The sequence below is a fragment of the Eulemur rufifrons genome, chromosome 2 (assembly GCF_041146395.1).
Source record: "Eulemur rufifrons isolate Redbay chromosome 2, OSU_ERuf_1, whole genome shotgun sequence".
Lineage (NCBI taxonomy): Eukaryota > Metazoa > Chordata > Mammalia > Primates > Lemuridae > Eulemur > Eulemur rufifrons.
The window spans coordinates 23,203,147-23,222,644 of record NC_090984.1 but is presented as its reverse complement, the minus strand read 5'-3'; the positions used below and the strand labels follow the sequence as shown (position 1 = coordinate 23,222,644).

Genomic DNA, 19,498 nt, shown 5'->3' with positions numbered 1-19,498 from the left:
CCCAGGTTGTCAGCTTATGTGAAATGGACCAGAACAGTATAATACCGCTGTCCCCAGCTGCAAAGCTCAGTGATTAACCAAAATAAGCATTTGGCTTTTTCAGCCTGTGTTTCGGATTGGCTCATGGCAATTAACAGGGTGTGCCATATAGATAGTTTATAAAATTGGGATTGTAGTACTTTGTATCTGTACTTTTGCCATGTAGCATTCTAGCAGGAACATTATACCAAGTCATGACGTAGTCTTTTACAACATTCTTAATGACTATGTAAGCCTGTTATTGTTTGTATGCACCAGAATCCAACTAATCCTCAGGTTTTCACAATTATGAAAATGTTTTCATTTTCATAAGGATTTATTTACAGCATTCTTGAGATAAAAGTCCGTGGTTTTTTTTGTTTTTTTTTTTTTGGTAGATTTGCCCTTCAGATAGTTGTCCCTGCTTCTGCACTAGCAATGAGTAAGAATGTTCATTTACCCAAATCCTCTCCAACAGGGTGATATAATTTAAGTTTAAAAACTAGTTTCCAAGTTCATAGGAACAAATGAGCATCTTCCTTTAATTTGCATTTCTTTAAAAACTAATGAGAATGGAAATTTTTTGTCTTAGACATCTGTTTTTCTGTGTATCGCCTGTCTACTTCTTTTGCCTAATTTTTCTCCTCTTCAAACTATTTAGGCACTATAGTATGGAGTAATTTGTGTAGTTATATAATTCTTATACATATTTGTACATATATGATATAGATTTTTAAATATTTAAGGCTAGGAACCTTTTTTCTGTTCTTACAAATTATATTCTTTAACCCAAAGGTATTTCCAGCTACTTATCGTTGGATTTTTCTGAATTAATTTAAATTTTGTCTCTTACTAAACTTTTTATTAACTCTGATAATTTATGTTAATTTGTTTCATTTCTAGGAAAGTAATTTTATAATCTGCAATAATTTTATTTTCAATAATATATATTTATTACTTTCCCCACCTTCCTGAATTGTCTAGACCTTCCAGAACACTGTAATCATATGGTTATAGTGGCATCCTTGACATCTTCCTGACTTTCATGAGAAGTAGTATTTAGATGTTAAGTACATCTCTGGCTGTTGATTGGATATTCTTTACCATGCACGGGAGATACTCTTGCAGTTATAGTTTATTTACCAATACTTTTATCAGGATTACATATTAAATTTTATCAAATGCTTTTTGACACCTTTCAAGATCATGTTTTTTTCCCTCCTTTAATCTTTTGACTTGATATATTAATATTGAACCAACAGATTCTTCTTTTTGCCTCACCTGGCAAACAGTATCTTTAGTGCTTCTCGCCTTGGATAACTTGTAGTTACCAAGAATTATGCAACTAACACTATTGTTTAAACTGACAAATGGAGGAAGTAAAATTTTCATTCCTTTAACAGCAACTTTATATAACTTAAATTCTGTGGGTAATAAACATTACATTTCTTTTCTCTCTGGGCTCAATCAGTAGATTAAATAAATTCTACCTACGCGTAAGGTGGGTTTCCTTTCTTTTTCAGCAGTTCTGATCCAGTGGGTCCTGGCTGGTAGGCTAACGTAGACTTACACGTCTCTGAAGGGCACTTTGGTCAGAGGAGTAAACCTGGACCACTGTCCTCTTTCCTTCTCACTCCCAGTAACTCACTGAAGAATTTGCGATTTTGTCTGGCCTAGGCTTTGAATATTATCTCTTGGTTTCAAAGCAAAGAATGAAAGAAAATGATGAAGTTCCTTTTCTGGTTAAGCCATTTTTCTGTACTTCCCTCCGCATTTCCTCCAGTGGAGGAATTCACTATTAGTGGTAGTGAAAACTGCTTCAATTGGGGTCCTTGTGGTGATAGAAAATTTCTTATAGGTCTGAGTGATGAATCTAAAACCAGCAGGAAAACCCACCGGGTTTGTGAGGTCTCTGATGTCTCCTTGGCTCTTCTTCTACACAGGACTAACTGGGCACATCTTCCAGGTGTGGTGATGCCTTTGTAACCTGCTGTAGAGCCAGTGGCTTTGGTGTCTCTGCATGGAGACGTTACTCACCCCGTGAGTCAGCACTTGGGTGGGCCTAATCCCTCCCAAAAAGTGAAGCCTTGATTTTCTTGTGAATACATGTGGATAATTGCAAAAAGACAAGCACTTATCTTTCACTTTTGTCTCCTCGAGGAGTCTGTGCAAAAGGGAATTTCCTATCAATTGTCTTAAATTGAAATTAAGTGTTCTGAAGTAAAGCGGGTACAACTTAACACGTAAGCCATCACTTAAAATATAGTAATTATGAGCCAATCTCACTAGAGAATACATTTGGGGTGATTTATGACTGTTGGGATACTTGAAAACTTTTCACTTCCCAGCAAGGTGCTCTGACTTTTAATTATGACATAAAAATAAATCTCATCAAGATTTCCAACCTAGCAGTAGTCCTTTTGGTTAACCCAGTAGCAAGTTTTCTATTGTGGTAACCCACGGCATTGAGGATGTAGGATGGAGGTGTAACTGATTTTCAGATTTTTCCTGATGTACCTTGGTTTTATCTTGGGTCCATATACATTGACTGAAGTGGTATTTCTGGCTTCAGATGATAAGCTCAAAATCTGTCTGAGAATTTTACAGAAGCAAACAGGACTTCAGTTAGGCTATCAGACATTTAACCTACCCTGGCGTTTTTTTTTGGAACTACACTCCAAAGAAACCCTAACTATTCAAACTGATTCTTATGTACACTCACACATAGATACCTCTAGACTTACATAATTGGTCTCAGATCTTTGCCTTGCTTACACACTTAATAAGTGTCTGCTTGTGCATACAGCTTTTCAGCTAGCTATGAGCTACAATTTCTAATGTTAACTGTTTCTCAGAAGATTACAGAATCCCAAAAGAAATGGCTAATATAAAGGTACTTTATATAGATGTCATCATGTGGAGTCTAAAGTAGGGTAAGTTGGAAACAGCTAATTAACTAACTGTAAACAAGAAATAAGCTCAGTTTTACAAAAGAAGATTCATAGTATTATCACAAACTGAGCGTACAGTTCTCTTATTGATGCCTTTCCCTTCTGCAAGGAAAGTTAGCTTTCAGTGACTTGCCAATTTTGGGATTATCCATCCAAGAGAAAAATGGCTAAGGGCATGCATACGCAATACACCAAAGAAAAAAATACAAATGACCAATAAGCATAAGAAAAATATTCAACCTCACTTTTAATCAAATAAATGAAATTGTTTTCAAAGCTATGTTAACCTAGTAGGTTGACAGAAATTAAAAATAAGAATCTCCAGTGTTGAAAGGGGCAGGGAAATGGGTACACAGACTCTTGATGGGAATAAATCTATCCTATCTTGCCACAGGGCAGTCTGGCATGGTGCACGAAAATATGAAATGCACACATCCTTTGACACAGCAAGTCTGCTTTCAGGCATTTATACACAAAGATGTATGCATAAGAGTGCCTATCAAAGCTTTGTGGTTTATAGTAGGAAAAAAGTCTGGAAATAACCTTAAGTGTTCATCAGTAGAGAGCAAGTTAAATAAAAGAATACTCTTCGGCCATTAAAAGTAATGAGGTATACTTCTATTTTCATATATTGTTAAATAAAATATTAGGCTACAGAACAGCAGTGTATTTTAAAAAATATATATGCACTACATAACCTATATATTATATATATAACCTATAAAATATGTTTATATGTTCTAATATATATGCATATATTTCCTTTCCATATTTTTTCAATGTTAGAGGGAATGATAATAGATTACTTTCATACCAAGGGAAAAAAATTAAATGAATTAAAATGTGAAGAGAACCAAACAGTGGCAGTAAAAAAGGATGGGGTGTCTGTTCTTCTAAACATGACATTTTGCCATTCCTTAGCCATGCCAAGAGTTTTCTGTATCCTAAATATATGGCCTTGCCTGTATTTACACTATTTAACCAATAGTGTAAACTGTGAATAGGAAAATCAAGGACTATTTGTTTATAGGAACTTACAAGATTTTGTTAACTGTGGCTAGAAGGGTTTCAGGTTAGCCCTGTGGTTTATATATTTAAGAAGAGAAAAGGACTGTCACCATGCTGAGCTTAGCATCTGTACTTCTTCACAGAAGAAACTGAACAAAGGTATATGGCACATATAATCCTCTTTGGGGTGGCTTTTATGTAAGTTGACTCCTTTAAACTAGGCAGAATATTAGACTAGAAAAAGAAGAAACTACTTCTAAAAAAAATGGTTTTATGTCATTACAATCTAGATCTATTTTTAAACTTAAAATCAAATAAGTTTGATGCAGTTGACAGATTTTTTTAAAATTTTCATTGCATCTGTCCCACATTTGCTAATTTGCCCAGGGATGTAACTCATACAGCAAATTAAAGGCAACATTCCACTGTGTGATCCGTGTGGTAGTCTGGCCTCTTTAAGAATAAAGGGCACTACACATTATTAACATGAGATATATTAGCTTTGCTATTGTTAAGTTCACTGCCTTGTTTAATGTGGCATCTGCCTGCTTTCCTCTTTTATTTACTCTGTATAGAAAAATTTTGTTGAGCCAGGACTTTGCTGTATTATTTTCGCTGATTTTCCTCTTAAGCAATTAGAAACTATGAAATCTTTATTCCAAAGCAAGATAAAACATTGATCTTCTGCAATCAGTATAATGACCTTCCTTGTCTTTATGACATGGGCTTTTCCATTCTTGATGTCAGTTCCCTGAGGGAAATGAATTATGAGAAACAGCTCCCAAAAGGGAGAAGAAAATGAATTTTTGGCTTTTCTATACCTGCACCAACAAGCAAGGGTGAGTGCTCCCTTAGCCACACCTCTTCCCCCCTCCAAGAAAAGGGAACCACTTGCTAGAAGACCCCACAGTAAAAGTAAAGTGGTATGTCAAGGTTCTCTCAGGATAACTTTTGACTTGTCAAACAGGACAAGAGTCGCATGTTTCGAGTACAGTTTAGTGGAGAGTCAAAGGAGCAGGCGCTGGAACACTGCTGCAGTTGTGTGCAAAACCTGGCCCAGTACGTAACCGTTCAGGTGCCCGACGGAATCATCCAGGAGCTTCGGCCCAGTCCTGGCCCACTGTGGGCAAGTGAAAGCCAAGGGCAGGACCCTGCCAAGAGCGTCCCGTCACAGCACCAAGTAAGTAGGCTGATGTGTTGGCTATACAAGAAACCTGATGAGGTCATGCACTGTGGGGGCCAAAACCACAATGGGATTTGTCAAGTCCATCGGGTTTGTAGTTTTAAAAGATATCTAATGTTGAGTGACTTCTTAAAATCGAGATTGATATTCACTGTAGCTACCTATAATCCTAGAAATTAGGGAGAGTCCCAGCCGCATTCCAGGTGTCACTACAGAACAGTGATTCTCAAAGTGCGTTCCATGGACCCCTTCCTGAGATCCTTGCCAGGGAGCCAACAAGGTCAAAATTATTTTCATAATATTTAAAGACATTATTTGCCCTTTTCACTGTGTTGACGTCTGTATTGATGGGACAAAAAGCATGATGAGTGAAGCTGCTGTCTCTCAGTACAAATCAAGCAGTGGCACCAAATTATCCTAATAGTCATCGTGTTCGTCAGTCACTTGCAGTGAGAATAAAATGACCCAGCATTATGCAGTGCGGTGGCTGTCTCAAAGGAAAGCCCTGTGTGATGTTTGTGTTGTGAGTTGAACTGGCCTCTTTTTTCATGAAACACCATTATTACTCAAAAGAACAGTGGATAATGGTCATTCAGATTTGGGTATTTGGCAGACATTTTCTCAAAAATGAATGAAGTGAGCCTATCACTTCAGGAAAACAACTGATAGTATTTATTGATAATGATAAAATTTAACTTTCAAGTGAAAATTACAATCTTGGAAGAAAACTTCCATCTGCCACATGAGCTTCACACCTTCCTGACCCAGAAGACTTTTCTGAAGGCGCTATTAATGAATGTAATAATTATTTTTTCATAAATTAATTACATGACAAAATGTGTCAATATTTGAAAGATATGTATAGTTCAATGAATCAGTAGTCTCCAAAAGACCCACGCGTGGTGCTACAGAATCATACATGGATAAAAGAGTTATTCAAAGTGCAAGACAGACTAACGGATTGCAATATAACAGTATAACATGTTCATTGCTATGGTTGCAGATTCTGTATCACAACTAACCTTCGAGCAACTATCACTTGTTGAGTTTTGGTGTCATATTAAGGAATATCCACAACTGTCTGAAAAGGAAAATTTAAAATACTCCTTCCTTCTCCATCTATATATCTATCTGCATGAGGCCAAATTTCCTTCATGTACTTTCTTTCATTTTTGAAACAAGGTCTCTCTCTGTTGCCCTGGCTAGAGTGCAGTGGCATGATCTTAGCTCACAGCAACCTCAAACTCCTGAGCTCCAGCAATCCTCCTGCCTTAGCCTCCTGAGTTGCTGGGTAACTACAGACGGGCACCACCATGCCCAGCTAATTTTTCTATTTTTTGTAGAAATGGGGGTCTCACTCTTACTCAGGCTGGTCTCGAACTGGCCTCAAGTGATCCTCCCATGTCAGCCTCCCAAAGTGCTCAGATTATTGGTATGAGCCACCATGCCCAGCCTCTTCACATACCAATGCAACATATTACAGCAAACTGAACGCAGAGGCAGCTATGAGAGTCCAGCTGTCTCTTGTTAAGCTAAAGATATTTGCAAAAATTGTATTACATGTCATTTTGGAAAATATTAACGTGACTTATTTAATGAATTAATACTTTTAAATTCTGTTAATTTCTAATATAAATATTAGATAGATGTAACTCAAACAAAAGTTCTTTAAGGGCCTCAATGATTTGTAATAGTGTAAAGGGGTCGTGAGATCAAAAGTCTGAAACTCATTGCTCTAGAATTTCTCCCAGATGTGTTGTAGCATTTCTTTGGCATAGTCCTAAATATTGTTAGAATAAGCACCTACTTGTGCTCTCAGGATGAAATTTGTTTCAAGCTGGGTTTTTATTTTCTAATTTGGGAAATGAGTTTCCAAATCTGGTTTTTCCTTTACCTCATCCTGTTAGTTTCCCTTCACCAAGACAATCCATTTTTGCTGTTTTATCACTGAGTTTTTTGTCATTCATAATTTATCCAAGGTGAACATAAATTTACCTTATTTAGTACAAGGTCTTTTTCTTTAAGAGGGCACTGCATGATTTTCTCTTGAATGTGCTCAGTTTGACAAACAGATTTTGGTGTTGTAGAGTTCGTTCCCTTCGTTTGACTTTTGTGAAGATGCCTTAACGCTGAAGCTGCTTGTCTCACGAACCCTGGATCTAGTTCCAAACAACGTGCCTCATCAACTCCTCCTTTATTCTGAGAGTCCCCTCCTGAAAAATGGGATGGAGCGGTTTAAGTTACTTTATTGCTTATGATTCTTTGCCCTTTAAGTGGATTTTTTCATAGGTTTCACTGACCATTAGATTCTGATGATAGTACAGGAGCCCCAATCCACAGAGTGCAAGATCCCAGTGGGGGTCCCTTGGAAGCCCTCTGGTTGAGAAACACCTGGTTAGGCCACAGTTAACAAAATTACAAGGCTGAGGAAAAGTGAAAACTAAAATATGTGAAGACACATCAGGCTAGAACCTCATCAGGCAGTTATCTAGATATTAAAAAACGCAAGCTAAATTGAAGTTCTAACATGTAGTAACACGCAGGCTAAGAGTTGTGAACACGCAGCAGATGAAGGCTCCGGCTCTCTGATTTTGAAGGCTGGCTCCAAATGTCTAGGTAGAAATAGCTCATAAGTGCTTAGGAAACTTCCATGTCTTTTCTTGATTCTATATTTAGAATCTTCTAATCTGCAATTTGGTGTTCTGAGTAGATGAGAGAGCATGATGTGCAAAAAGCACAGGCTTTGGATCCAAATGGATCTAGGTGAGAATCCTGGCTCTATTGCGTAGTAGCTGTGTGGTCTCGTGCAAGCCAATGAACCTCATCTGTAAAATTTTGGTGAGATTGAAATGCTGGATAGAAAGCATCTAGTACAATGCCTGCAAATATAATCTAAACAACATTCATCATTACTATTACATTACATTACATTGACAGTACCATTACCTGTTCAGATGCATCTTCTCTTGCAAATGAACAAATTAACATCCTGGTCAATTAGCAAGGATCAGAACCTCCAGACCAAGAGGGGACATGACAAGATTAAGTATCTAAAGCTGCAGAGCATTAGACAAGATAAAGCCACTGGATTAATTCCAGTGCAGACATTGTGAGGTGAGGCACTGCCTAGAACATTCTAGTCTTAGTAATGACAAAAACCTTCCCAGGTTTGCCTTTAATTGCCACAGTGGAAATTTGGGACCATGTTCCATTTCTTGGAATCCATCTTAAGAGTTGTAAGGCATGGCCAAGTTCTGGTCATCTTGCTGTCCTTTTATATTCAGGTGTGTCATTTTTCTAATACCTATATATTTTTTAGTCTATAATAGTTGTTCCCTTCTTTGCAAATAGAGATAATTCTATGCCTTTCTATTTCAAGTTCTTGAGTCATTTCCTGGCTCATATTTTAGTTTTTACTTTTTTTTTAGCCTTGTAATTTTGTTAATTGTGTCCTAACCAGGTGACTTCAACCTGAGGGCTTCTAAAGAAACCCGGCCCACCCCAGAGAGGAGGCGGGTAAGACAGAAAAGAGGATGGTGGTTCTTATGTGAACTCTTTTGTTAGCACAAAAAGCCCAGAAGAAAGTATCCGGGGCCTTCAGCTGTGCACACAGAACCTTCCATGTCTATGCCGTGCAGGGGTTGACCATCTAATCCGAGAGCCCACTAGCCTCAGGTGCTTTAGTCACATTTGGCTCTTTAGTGTTTGTAGCAGATGATTTTGGTTGACACTTTTCTCAGCTTGAAGAACATTGTGGGAGCTGAATTGTTATGCATCCTAAGAAGCATCAACTATCAGAGCTGGCAGAAACACTAGGCACTAGAGTCTGACTTTTTAGACGAGATCAGGTGTGTTCAGGGTGGTATGGCTGTAGATGAGAGGAGGAGGAAACTGAAGAAACTGAACAGAGAAATGGGGCTTGTCTAAGGGCTCCTGATTATAGAGTCCTTTGACGTTTTTGCCCATTCTGATTTTAAAATTCTTGACTAGTTTTTTGTTGTTGTTGTTGTTGTTCTTTCCTCCTTACTGTTCCTTCCTATCCGCCCTTTTTTGGATGCTTCCAGATCTAGTTTTCTGCTACCTACTGACTGGCAACAATCAGCTCCTCTACAGGACAGAAGACAGAATTTGGCAACTTTTGCCTTCTGGCAGTCAGACACTTCACTGAGGGACTTTCTCCCTGTATTACAGCCTCAGCTTATACCTAGTGCAGGAACACCACTGTTTGTCTGGAGATTAGTGCTGCAGAAGCCACCGGTATCCAAGCATCGCAGGGCCTGCAGACATGTGGCTAGGAAGGAGCAGAGAGACAGCCCTTCACACCTCTAGACCTCCCATACCTGGTTCATTGCATTTGCCTGGAAAGCATCCTGTATTCTACCTGATTCCCCTGAACGGAGCCTGGGGCATGCCTGCACTTCCTGCCTAGCACACAGCCCTCCAGCTCACCCTCCTGTGCGCCTGATGCACTCACGCACCCCTCCATTCCAGCACTGCCCGAGTCATAGGACGGTCACGGTTTTACTTTTTAGGTTCTCACTAGGCTGTGGGTTTGGGAGGGCAGGACCTCCGTCTTGTTCTTTGTGGCCCCCATCCCTGTACCACCCATGTCTAGTATGTAGTAGGCACAAACAGTTGTTGAAAGAAGATATCTAGGAATTTCACTTATAGAGGAACTCATAGAACTCATTCCTTCAGAATGTCTAAAATGAGATTTAAAAAAAACATGAAACCCAGTTTTATTAAAAATAGTTGCCTCAAAATTATAGCGCTTTCCCGTTTTGCATTCCTAAAATGAACATCTATTACTTAAATAGCGGTTTTTAGAAGGTGACAAATCACGATCATCAGAAGCTGGGCCCGGCCACTGCATGCAGCCGCCACAGCAACAGCACCTGCTTCCGCAGGTGCTGCCCTGGCCCCGGGCTGGGCCTCTGGAAACAGATGCCCCCCACGTCTGACGCGAGACTGACAGCCTGCCAGACGCCGAGCCACACCAGCTACGGGTCAGGAGCCACAGATTTAAACTCTTTACATACTTCTGCTGTGGTAAACCAAGGAACCTTCCATTTAAACCAGGACAGACCTATGCTGACAATGATTTTTACCACTTTTATTGGTATTTTTTCTTTGAAAAGACTACATACTAGACACTGGGGTGATAGAGGGATGGGAGCCACAAAGAACAAGACGGAGGTCCTGCCCTCCCAGACCCACAGCCTAGCGAGAACCTAAAAAGTAAAACCGTGACCGTCCTATGACTCGGGCAGTGCTGGAATGGAGGGGTGCGTGAGTGCATCAGTGCACAGAGGAGGGGTGAGCTGGAGGGCTGTGTGCCAGGCAGGAAGTTTGTTTCCACTTCTTTGGCCTCTGTGGTATTTATGATTATGTTTAGCTAATCTCCTAATTGCACGTTGTTTTATTCCAGTCCCACCAGCACCCGGAGGAGCAGGCGCGTGTACCAGCCGGCACAGGCACTCCAGAGCGAAGGACCTCAGTGACACAGTTAGCTCAGGTAGGTCCCATTTCAGGGTTCAGTCTTCTTGTCACAAAAAACAATGATCCCTAAGAATTTGTATCCCTCTGTTCACTTCCTTGTTCTAGAATAGAAACTTAAGATGTTACTATAAAGGATGATAGAGACAGGCCATTGTCACCTACCCCTGTTGTGAGATTAGACAGGATGGCACACACTCAAGAACTACCCTCCAGAGGAAATAAAAAGAGGAAGAGTGGTTGAATGTTTGAGAGAATTTAATCACCATTTTCCAAAAAAGAATAAATGGAAGACTTTAACTAATTTTGGAAATGAAATTTTGGAACTATTTTAAGACAAGTATCAAAATAAATCTGGAGTCAGATCTATGATGGTTTCTATAGGGGCAAATTTTTTTTTTTTTTTTTTTTTTGAGACAGAGTCTCACTCTGTTGCCCAGGCTAGAGTGAGTGCCGTGGCGTCAGCCTAGCTCACAGCAACCTCAAACTCCTGAGCTCAAGTGATCCTCCTGTCTCAGCCTCCCGAGTAGCTGGGACTACAGGCATGCACCACCATGCCCGGCTAATTTTTTCTATATATATTTTTTAGCTGTCCATATAATTTCTTTCTATTTTTAGTAGAGGTGGGGTCTCGCTCTTGCTCAGGCTGGTCTCGAACTCCTGAGCTCAAACGATCCGCCCACCTCGGCCTCCCAGAGTGCTAGGATTACAGGCGTGAGCCACCGCGCCCGGCCTATAGGGGCAAATTTTTAGTGCTAAGATCTGGATTCAACTCTTGTTACCTCAGACGTGCCTCAGCCCCTTTCCTCTTGCTGCAAAACCTCTTCATTCAAAATCATGGTGGCTTGATGTCCACTCTGCTGGGAGCTCTGCAAGGACTTTGTCTCCCTCAACTGCATTTCCGGCTGCACTTGGCAGCAGGTGTTCACACCAATAGCTACCTATGCTTTCTGTAGAATTCTGTGTGGAGTTCATCAATATTCAAAAATGGATATTGTTTAATGCATCTATTAAAACTGTGCTAAAAGAGTGGCACAAAAAAGAAAATATGGGTGTTTTCTCCATCTGCCTTACCACTAACTCAAAATAAATGGACAATAATATAAAGAATTCAAGAGGTAAGGCCGGGCACGGTGGCTTACGCCTGTAATCCTAGCACTCTGGGAGGCTGAGGTGGGAGGATTGCTCGAGGTCAGGAGTTCGAGACCAGCCTTCTACTAAAAAATAGAAAGAAATTAACCAGACAACTAAAAATATATAGAAAAAATTAGCCAGGCGTGGTGGCGCATGCCTGTAGTCCCAGCTACTCGGGAGGCTGAGGCAGGAGGATTGCTTGAGCCCAGGAGTTTGAGGTTGCTGTGAGCTGTTGCCCATGGCACTCTAGCCCAGGCAACAGAGTGAGCCGCTATCTCAAAAAAAAAAAAAAAAAAAAGGTAAGAAGAATAAGAATTCATGTTTATTTCTTTTAATAACTCAGCAACTATGACAGAAAAAATTAAAAAGCCTATTTGTCCAGCAGCAGGGCAGACTTCATAATGCCCATATTTGTATTAGGTTTAGGGGTTAATTGAATCTGAGAGGCTGAGGACACTAGAGTTACCAAAACAAACAAACAAAAAAAAAAAACCCACAGAAAAACAAGGCAGAATTTGATGTCCTTATTTAGGAAATATGAGTTGCTATAAAAAGTGTACCTTTGCCGAGTTCATTTACAGTATGGAAGAACATATACAAATGAGAAAATACATGAGGCCTGGAGCTCAGATATGTCATTTGTTTGCTGTAACCTTTTGGACAAGTCAGTCTATGAATGTAAGTTGGTAAAACTTTTCAGAAGGCATCTTAGCAATATATACCAAATTTAATTTTATATTTATAATTCCATTTCGACTACACAAATATAGTATGTTCATCACAATGTTTATAATAACAAAATTGAAAACATAAATGTTCATTTAGTAGGATACTGAGTGGTTAAAGTGTGGTGTAACTATAAATGGGATAAAAATACAATCAATGAGAGAGATAGATCCTTATCTGTTGACATGGAAAGATATTCACAATATATTTTTTTTTAAAAAAGTAGGCTACAAAACAGGATGTCTGATTTCACTTTTGTAATAAACACACACTAAGTTTGGAAGGATATACATTAACATTAGCAGTGGCTCCCAGTGGAAACACCTCCACATTATTTTCGTTTTTTTCTTTATACCGTTAAGCAGCCTGAAGAGCCAGTATGTTTTTTTTTTTTTTCTGTTTTTTTTTTTTTTCTTTTTTCAGGAATCCATGTTGGCAAGAAGAGCCAATGTGAATTTACAAAAGTAAATTTCTATGACAGATAGTTCCCAGAGAAATGTCAATTGCATACTTATACACCAAACCGTGCTATCCATAGTGAGGGAATAAAACCACTACCTACCTCACAGAATTAATGTGAAGAGTCAATAAGATGTCTGCCCCAGAGCAAGCAGACCACACAGAGCTGCAGCCCGTCCTCATCATCTGGAACAGTGGATCCAGTGTTGCCAGATATTCCAAATTGTCAAGCACAGTCAGACTTTTATTTGAACTCTCCTAATATTTAAATGTTGGCAACTTATTCAACTGGTTTTAAAACACTATAGGTTACCAAAGAAAACATACAGATGGCAAATAAGCATGTGAAAAGATGCTCAACATTATTAGTCATTTAGGGGAATGTAAATTAAAACCACAGTGAGATATCCCTGCACACTTATTAAAATGGCTAAAATTGAAAACAAAAACTGATGATACCAAGTGATGGACGGATGAGCAACTAGAACAGAACTCTTATATGCACTGCTGGTGGACTGTAAAATGGTACAGCCACCATGGATGACCATTTGGCAATTCTTACACAGTTAAATGTACACTTACCATATGACCCATTCCTAGGTATTTACCCAAGTGAAATGAAAACTTATGTTTATGGCAGCTTTATGGATAACTGCAAAAAGCAAAACAACCCAAATGTCCTTTAAGTGGAGAATGTCCAAACAATGGAATACTTAGGAATATAAAGGAATGAACTACCGATATATTCAATGACATGGACTAATCTCAAATACATTATGCTAAGTGAAAGAAGCCAGATTTCAACAGAGTATTATATGATTTCATTTATATGACATAATGGAAAAGGCAAAACTATAAGGAATAAAAAATCAGTGGTTCCCAGGGGTTAAGGGTTTGACAACAATAGGCAGAGAATTTTTTGAGAGGTGATGGAAATGGCTCTGTATTTTGATTGTGGTGATAGTTACATGCCAATTTGACAAATCTCATATATGACCAAAAAAAAGACGTGCTGGTGTGAGCTAATTGTGTCCCTTGGGCAGTCAGTTTGTGACCTCTCTTACATTCAGAACCCAGTTTCCACACGGTGGACTGTTCACACCCATTCTACAACTTACGCTGTGGGGAAGATGAACCAAACTAGTGGAGTTCATCTGTTAATAAATAGGTTTCTTGTCAATCCACAGGATGTTATCAGCACAGTATTCATCTAAGAGGATCTCAGTTTTGCAGATCATTTCATCAATACATTTAAAATACTTTCCTTATGGATGCAAGTTTATCTCACTTTCTATGCATATTGAGGAAATGTATATACAAAGTTATAAATATAACAGTAAAACTTATGTAAAGGAAGCCTGTAAAGTTAATTAACACTAATTTTCTAGTGTGTGTTTCCCTAATCTTACCTTAAAGCATTGTTTTTCTGTGTTCTACTCAGGGTTTTGCTGTCGCCTGTAATCTCTAACAAACTGTTCTTCTGGTATCCCTGCAGTCTATCCTGGCATCGGAGGAGCTGCCCCTTGTCTATGAACAATCTGCATGGGGCGCAGGAGAGTTAGGCCCCTTTCTACGCTTGTGCCTCATGGATCAGAATTTTCCAGCATTTGTGGAAGAGGTAGAAAAGGAACTTAAAAAGCTGACAATGTTGAGAAATTAATGTTCTCTGTACGTATATAACTCAGGAACTTCAAAGTATTGTAAAATTCTTCCTCCTAAAACTAAAAAAAGATATTAGAATAAAGAGCATTATTCCAAACACCTTTTATCAATGTTTTATTTTTAAAAACAGGTGAATCCACTTTTTTTATACATCATTGCACTTCAACAATTACACAAAACACAAGTACATGCATCTACAGTTATGCACCGCATGAGAACCGTTAGGTTATAAAATCTACCATCAACCGTTAAATCAATGTGAAAAAATACAGTGTCAAACCAAAAAGTATAACTATAGTTGCATAGAATATCACCATGCCATAACATTTCAAGGTCATTGAAAACAAAAGGAAAATTATAAAAGTTTGCCTTGATTGAATGTACAAGAATAAGGTTCAACACATCAGTGCAAAAGGATTTAAGAATTTACACGATTTAACAAAAGAAAAAAATAATCACTTAAAAAGCAATCATGTATATACTGCAATTCATTTTACTCATTCAGTGGACTGTTCCAGCTTCATATTAAAGTCATAGGTTAAGCCCTTAAAATGATAGATTTCAGTTTATATTACTCATCTTTATGTACCAGAACTACACATTTCCTCATCTGACAACATACAATAAGGAATGAATATCAGCAGCTTAAAAATGAAACGAGCATTTACTTTATTTTGGATTTCTCCCATCCCCAAAAATATAAATATATATATATATATTTATATACTGTATATATCTGTAGGTTTTGCTGTACTTTACAAAAATGTATCACTAGATGGCAGCAGTGCATTTTAGAGCTTTGCCAATTTAACAGCTGCATTAAGTAAAAAATGGCGCATGCATGATCTGATCCTCAGAGGACCTTTTCACTTCTATTTAAATATTTTAACAAAGGAAAAAAAAAGCAACATTCACAGCACATCAAGCCCAAAATAGTTTACACCTTCTACATTGAAGCATTGTTTAAAATGTACCTGGCTAGGTCACCCTTACAGGAGAGGCTAAATAAGGCATGCTTTAGACAGTCATCGTGGTGTTGCTCACTTGAAAGGGGAGAGAACCAAAGAGGTCCAAGCAGAAAATTTAGCAGGTCATGTTGCCACCAGTTTCAGGAACCTAAAGATCTGTAAAGAAAGATGTATTTGGAAATTAAAAGAGAATATGCATGGTCACTCAGGACTCTATCACAGTGCCACATAAAATAAAGCTTTGGTTCAAACAGCATGCTCAGGGATGTGGTGTGAAATTCCGATCTCCATGTGCCTAACAGGATGGCGTTCTGGCCCTGCTGCTGCCTGGCCACCATTCTTGTCTTGCCCTCAGAAGCAAGGACTAATAGGCCTCTGGGCATAATCCACCTAAGAAGGTGACAATTTAATTTCTACCTCTTTTTAAAGTTATAAGTAAATAGTAGCTCAAAGTATTTATTTTAAAACATCGTGCATATTCTGAAATGGCATCTATGTAAATATGTGAAACAATGCAGCTGAAAAATGCTTCCAGTCACTAAATTGGGAGGGCAGAACTTGTTCTATCAGTATCAGCTGCTCTGAAATGAACTAAAAGACCTTACAACATAACACCAACTACTGAATTTATAACAAGGTCAACAGAGGCACATTCATTTGAATATAATTTTTAAAACTGCTAAAGAAGGTCATACTTACATTATAAGCAGTACTTAATTTGTGTTTCTCTGGCGCAAGTTTTTATCTTTGTGATTGTTGGTAGAGTTGGTTTTCCTTTGGAGGAAGAATGGCATTACATGAGTTAAACTAAGTAATAACTTTTGAAAGTATAACACATGGAAATACACGGACTCTTTCACTTACTGCCATCCCTAGTGTAGTAAGAAATCTTACCGCACAGTATTAGTGCATAAAAACATTCCTTATGTAAAGTACCTACAGGTTGAGTATCCCTTACCCAAAATGCTTGGGACCAGAAGTGTTTCAGAAAACGGATTTTTTGGATTTTGGAATATTTGCATTAAACTTACAATTCAGCATTTCTAATCCAAAAATCCAAAATCCAAAATGCTTCAATGAGCATTTCCTTTGAGCATCATGTTGGCACTTTAAAAAATTTTGGATTTTGGAGCATTTTTGGATTACAGATTTTCATATTAGGTATAACTCAGCCTGTATATACCTTCAATTAATCCTCCTTTTGACTCCCAAAGCAGACAACATATATGTAACTTTCCTTTTGATTTCCAAACTATAATCCAATTATTATAAAGGTGAGAGTGAGTGGATTTTTTTTCCACTAAACACCACTGTCTCTTCTGAACTGATAAAAGATAATCATAAGCTGGCAGTGCTGTGCCCTCTGACACTTAAATAATTTGGGCACTGTTTACCTGCCTCTCACTCCTTAGTCCCCAGCTCTAGAATATTATGCCAGTCTTGGACTGATTCCATACTTGGAGTTCCATCTCCCCTGGATACCAGCTTATCCAAGAGAGATTTATCTATGCTGTATAGTCCATCTTGAAATTAACAAAACCTGAAGCCTCAGACATACTGGTCATTTCCCCTGCATTATCGGGTTAAGCATATGTAATGTGCAAAAATTTAAAAAAAAAAATTGTTTTGCATGGTATTCTAATTTGTATGGCTACTAAAAACAAGACTGTGCAGCCTGTCCTGGGAATCAAATGGTCTTTAGTCAAATCCATGCCAGATTAAGTCTACACTTCAACCTTCATTTCCACTGTCTTCCAGAACAACAATCTTAGCTACTCCATTTGATTAAACTGCAAATACAACACAATTTAGTCAGAAACTGTTGAATCGATGTCCAATAAAGTACTTACATTGGCCCAGCTGGTTCATCATCTACATGGGTGTTCAGTTTTTTAATAATCCATGAGAGATAAGAGAGGAAAGGAGAAAATTATTAGACTCTGTATAAGGATTAATAGAACAGCAAACTGCAAGTGGCAAACATGGCTATTCATAGCATTTATTAAAGGCCATTCCATCTGGAGGTGCAAAACACTCATGGAGTTATTATTTCTAGATTCAAGTTTTAATGGCAGGTATGTTGTTTCAATGGTTTTAGTTAACACTTTGAATGCTTGTCATGAAAAACTGCAACTGTAGCGGACAGATAGGCTGCAATATCATTATACTCATCTTGTCCCCAAGTTCCAGTGGTTCACTCTTAGAGAGATGAGAAGACAAACCAACATTTCAGTTGTAAAATCCTGCTGTTTGTTTTCTTGTGGTGAATGCATGCAGTTTTGGCTCAACCCTGCAATGTAAATGGATGTGTACATTCTGTATGTTTAGCTACACATCCTCACTTCCCCAAAGGGCACTCTGTTTTCCTTGCTATTTTTTAATCTTTAGGAGAGTCTTTAGTCTGGAGAATGAGACTGAGAAAGAGGCAGCCACAATAGTTCAACCTGATACTGGGTCAGCCATGCTGGGCTATGCCAGCAACAAGCATCTGCATACCAGAGGATGTTCTGTGACACACCAAGGAAAGCTGAATAGTGGTGACATCCCTCTAGAAAAGACTTGAGATACAAAGACAGGCTCACTCTTGCACCCTGGCCAAAACCAGAACCCAAACCCAGGTGAGCCATGAGATATCTTTTTTTTTTTTTTAATCAAAAAGCTTATATTATCTGAGTTTAGAAGCCTTCTTAAGTTGATACTTTATGATTCTGATTTTTAAGTTTTTCTTTCCTATTTCAACTAAGGGCAACTTAGTCCCCTTAAAGCAGATATATACATACATAGAATTTTTTTTAAGACCCACAAAGGGGAGGGAACAAGTAAGTGCTCTTAGTTTTTGTTATACAAAAGTCAGGTGGACTACATGATTCAGACAGTTTGATTTCACTGAAGGCTTCTAGAAAAACTCTCAGCAGGATTCCACAAGGGGGCTTGGTGCACATGAAGCAGTTATGGAGATTACAGTCTCAGTGTAGGCATCTGCAGGAGCACACGTCGGGAGTAATGTCTGTCAGAGGGAGACATTGCTCCACCTGTTCCTTCGAGGCAACGGAGAGGCAAAGCCACCGCCAGCACACACAGTGACTGGAGCAAAAAAGGATTTCAAAAAAAAAAGAACTAACCACAAACCAATGACTCATCAGCCAAAACAATAGGCTAGCGACACACCAGTGTCCACAGGAGTCCACTACTAACAACAGTACACTATCAAACAGGTACAGAGAACAAACTAAGACTGAAGGACACCCAGGACATCTGTGTGCTGTGTATGCAGTGGAGAGATACAGAGACATACCAGGTACTAAGACACACAAGCCCAGCCTAAATCCTCCCCTCACAACATCCTAATGCTCCGCATCTCGGCCAAGCCAGCTCAGCTACATGCTAGGAACTAAGCACTTTGGGGATTTAAAGAAAAAGACACAGGAGCAAACTTAGAATATATTTAGTGCTCTGGCTGTGCACCCAAAAATACAAAATTCTAATGCAAGATAGCTCAATCAAGAATAACACCGATCTACTCCCAACATTAAAACAAAAAGCAGGGGAGGGAGAATTGCAATAGCCAGGCTAATCTTTTCAAAGCATGACACTGTAGGCACCAACCCAAGCACCTCGCACCACAGGCTTTTTTCCTTTTGGAGTGGGGGTACTCCCTGGTGTCTGATTAGTAACATCACTTTCCAGCCCGACAAGCTGGTAACATGCAAAGGGCTGCATGGAGGTGTTTTAGCGACAGTGCTTCTGGCGTAGCTGCCATGCCTGCGAGTGGGAGCAGCGGAGTCTCACGCTGGGGGCCAAATCCCAGGAGCCCCCCTTCCTCTCTCTCCCCAGATCCACTTTCACATTGACAAAGAACAAAGGAAAGAGCCTCATGTCTCCCCCCACTCTCC

At 38.9% G+C, this 19,498-nt stretch overlaps 2 protein-coding genes across 6 annotated transcripts in view; one reads left to right on the top strand and one right to left on the bottom strand.

Moving 5' to 3' along the window:
* REC114 (REC114 meiotic recombination protein) overlaps nt 1-14,635 on the top strand; it is a 92,011-nt gene extending 77,376 nt beyond the window's left edge. For both annotated transcript variants that reach the window (XM_069457723.1, XM_069457713.1), the window contains 3 exons: nt 4,945-5,157; nt 10,589-10,675; nt 14,471-14,635. In XM_069457723.1, the coding sequence (XP_069313824.1) occupies nt 4,945-5,157; nt 10,589-10,675; nt 14,471-14,635 (465 nt within the window). The remainder of the gene's footprint in view (nt 1-4,944; nt 5,158-10,588; nt 10,676-14,470) is intronic.
* Nucleotides 14,636-14,734: 99 nt separating this feature from the next.
* The window catches only part of NPTN (neuroplastin), a 67,018-nt gene continuing 62,254 nt past the window's right edge, over nt 14,735-19,498 (bottom strand). For 2 of the 4 annotated variants that reach the window (XM_069457676.1, XM_069457694.1), the window contains 3 exons: nt 17,456-17,477; nt 16,305-16,379; nt 14,735-15,761 (listed from right to left, as the gene is read on the bottom strand). In XM_069457676.1, the coding sequence (XP_069313777.1) occupies nt 16,319-16,379; nt 17,456-17,477 (83 nt within the window). In that variant the 3' untranslated portion in view covers nt 14,735-15,761; nt 16,305-16,318. The remainder of the gene's footprint in view (nt 15,762-16,304; nt 16,380-17,455; nt 17,478-19,498) is intronic. The other 2 variants (XM_069457685.1, XM_069457701.1) reach the window with 1 other exon arrangement.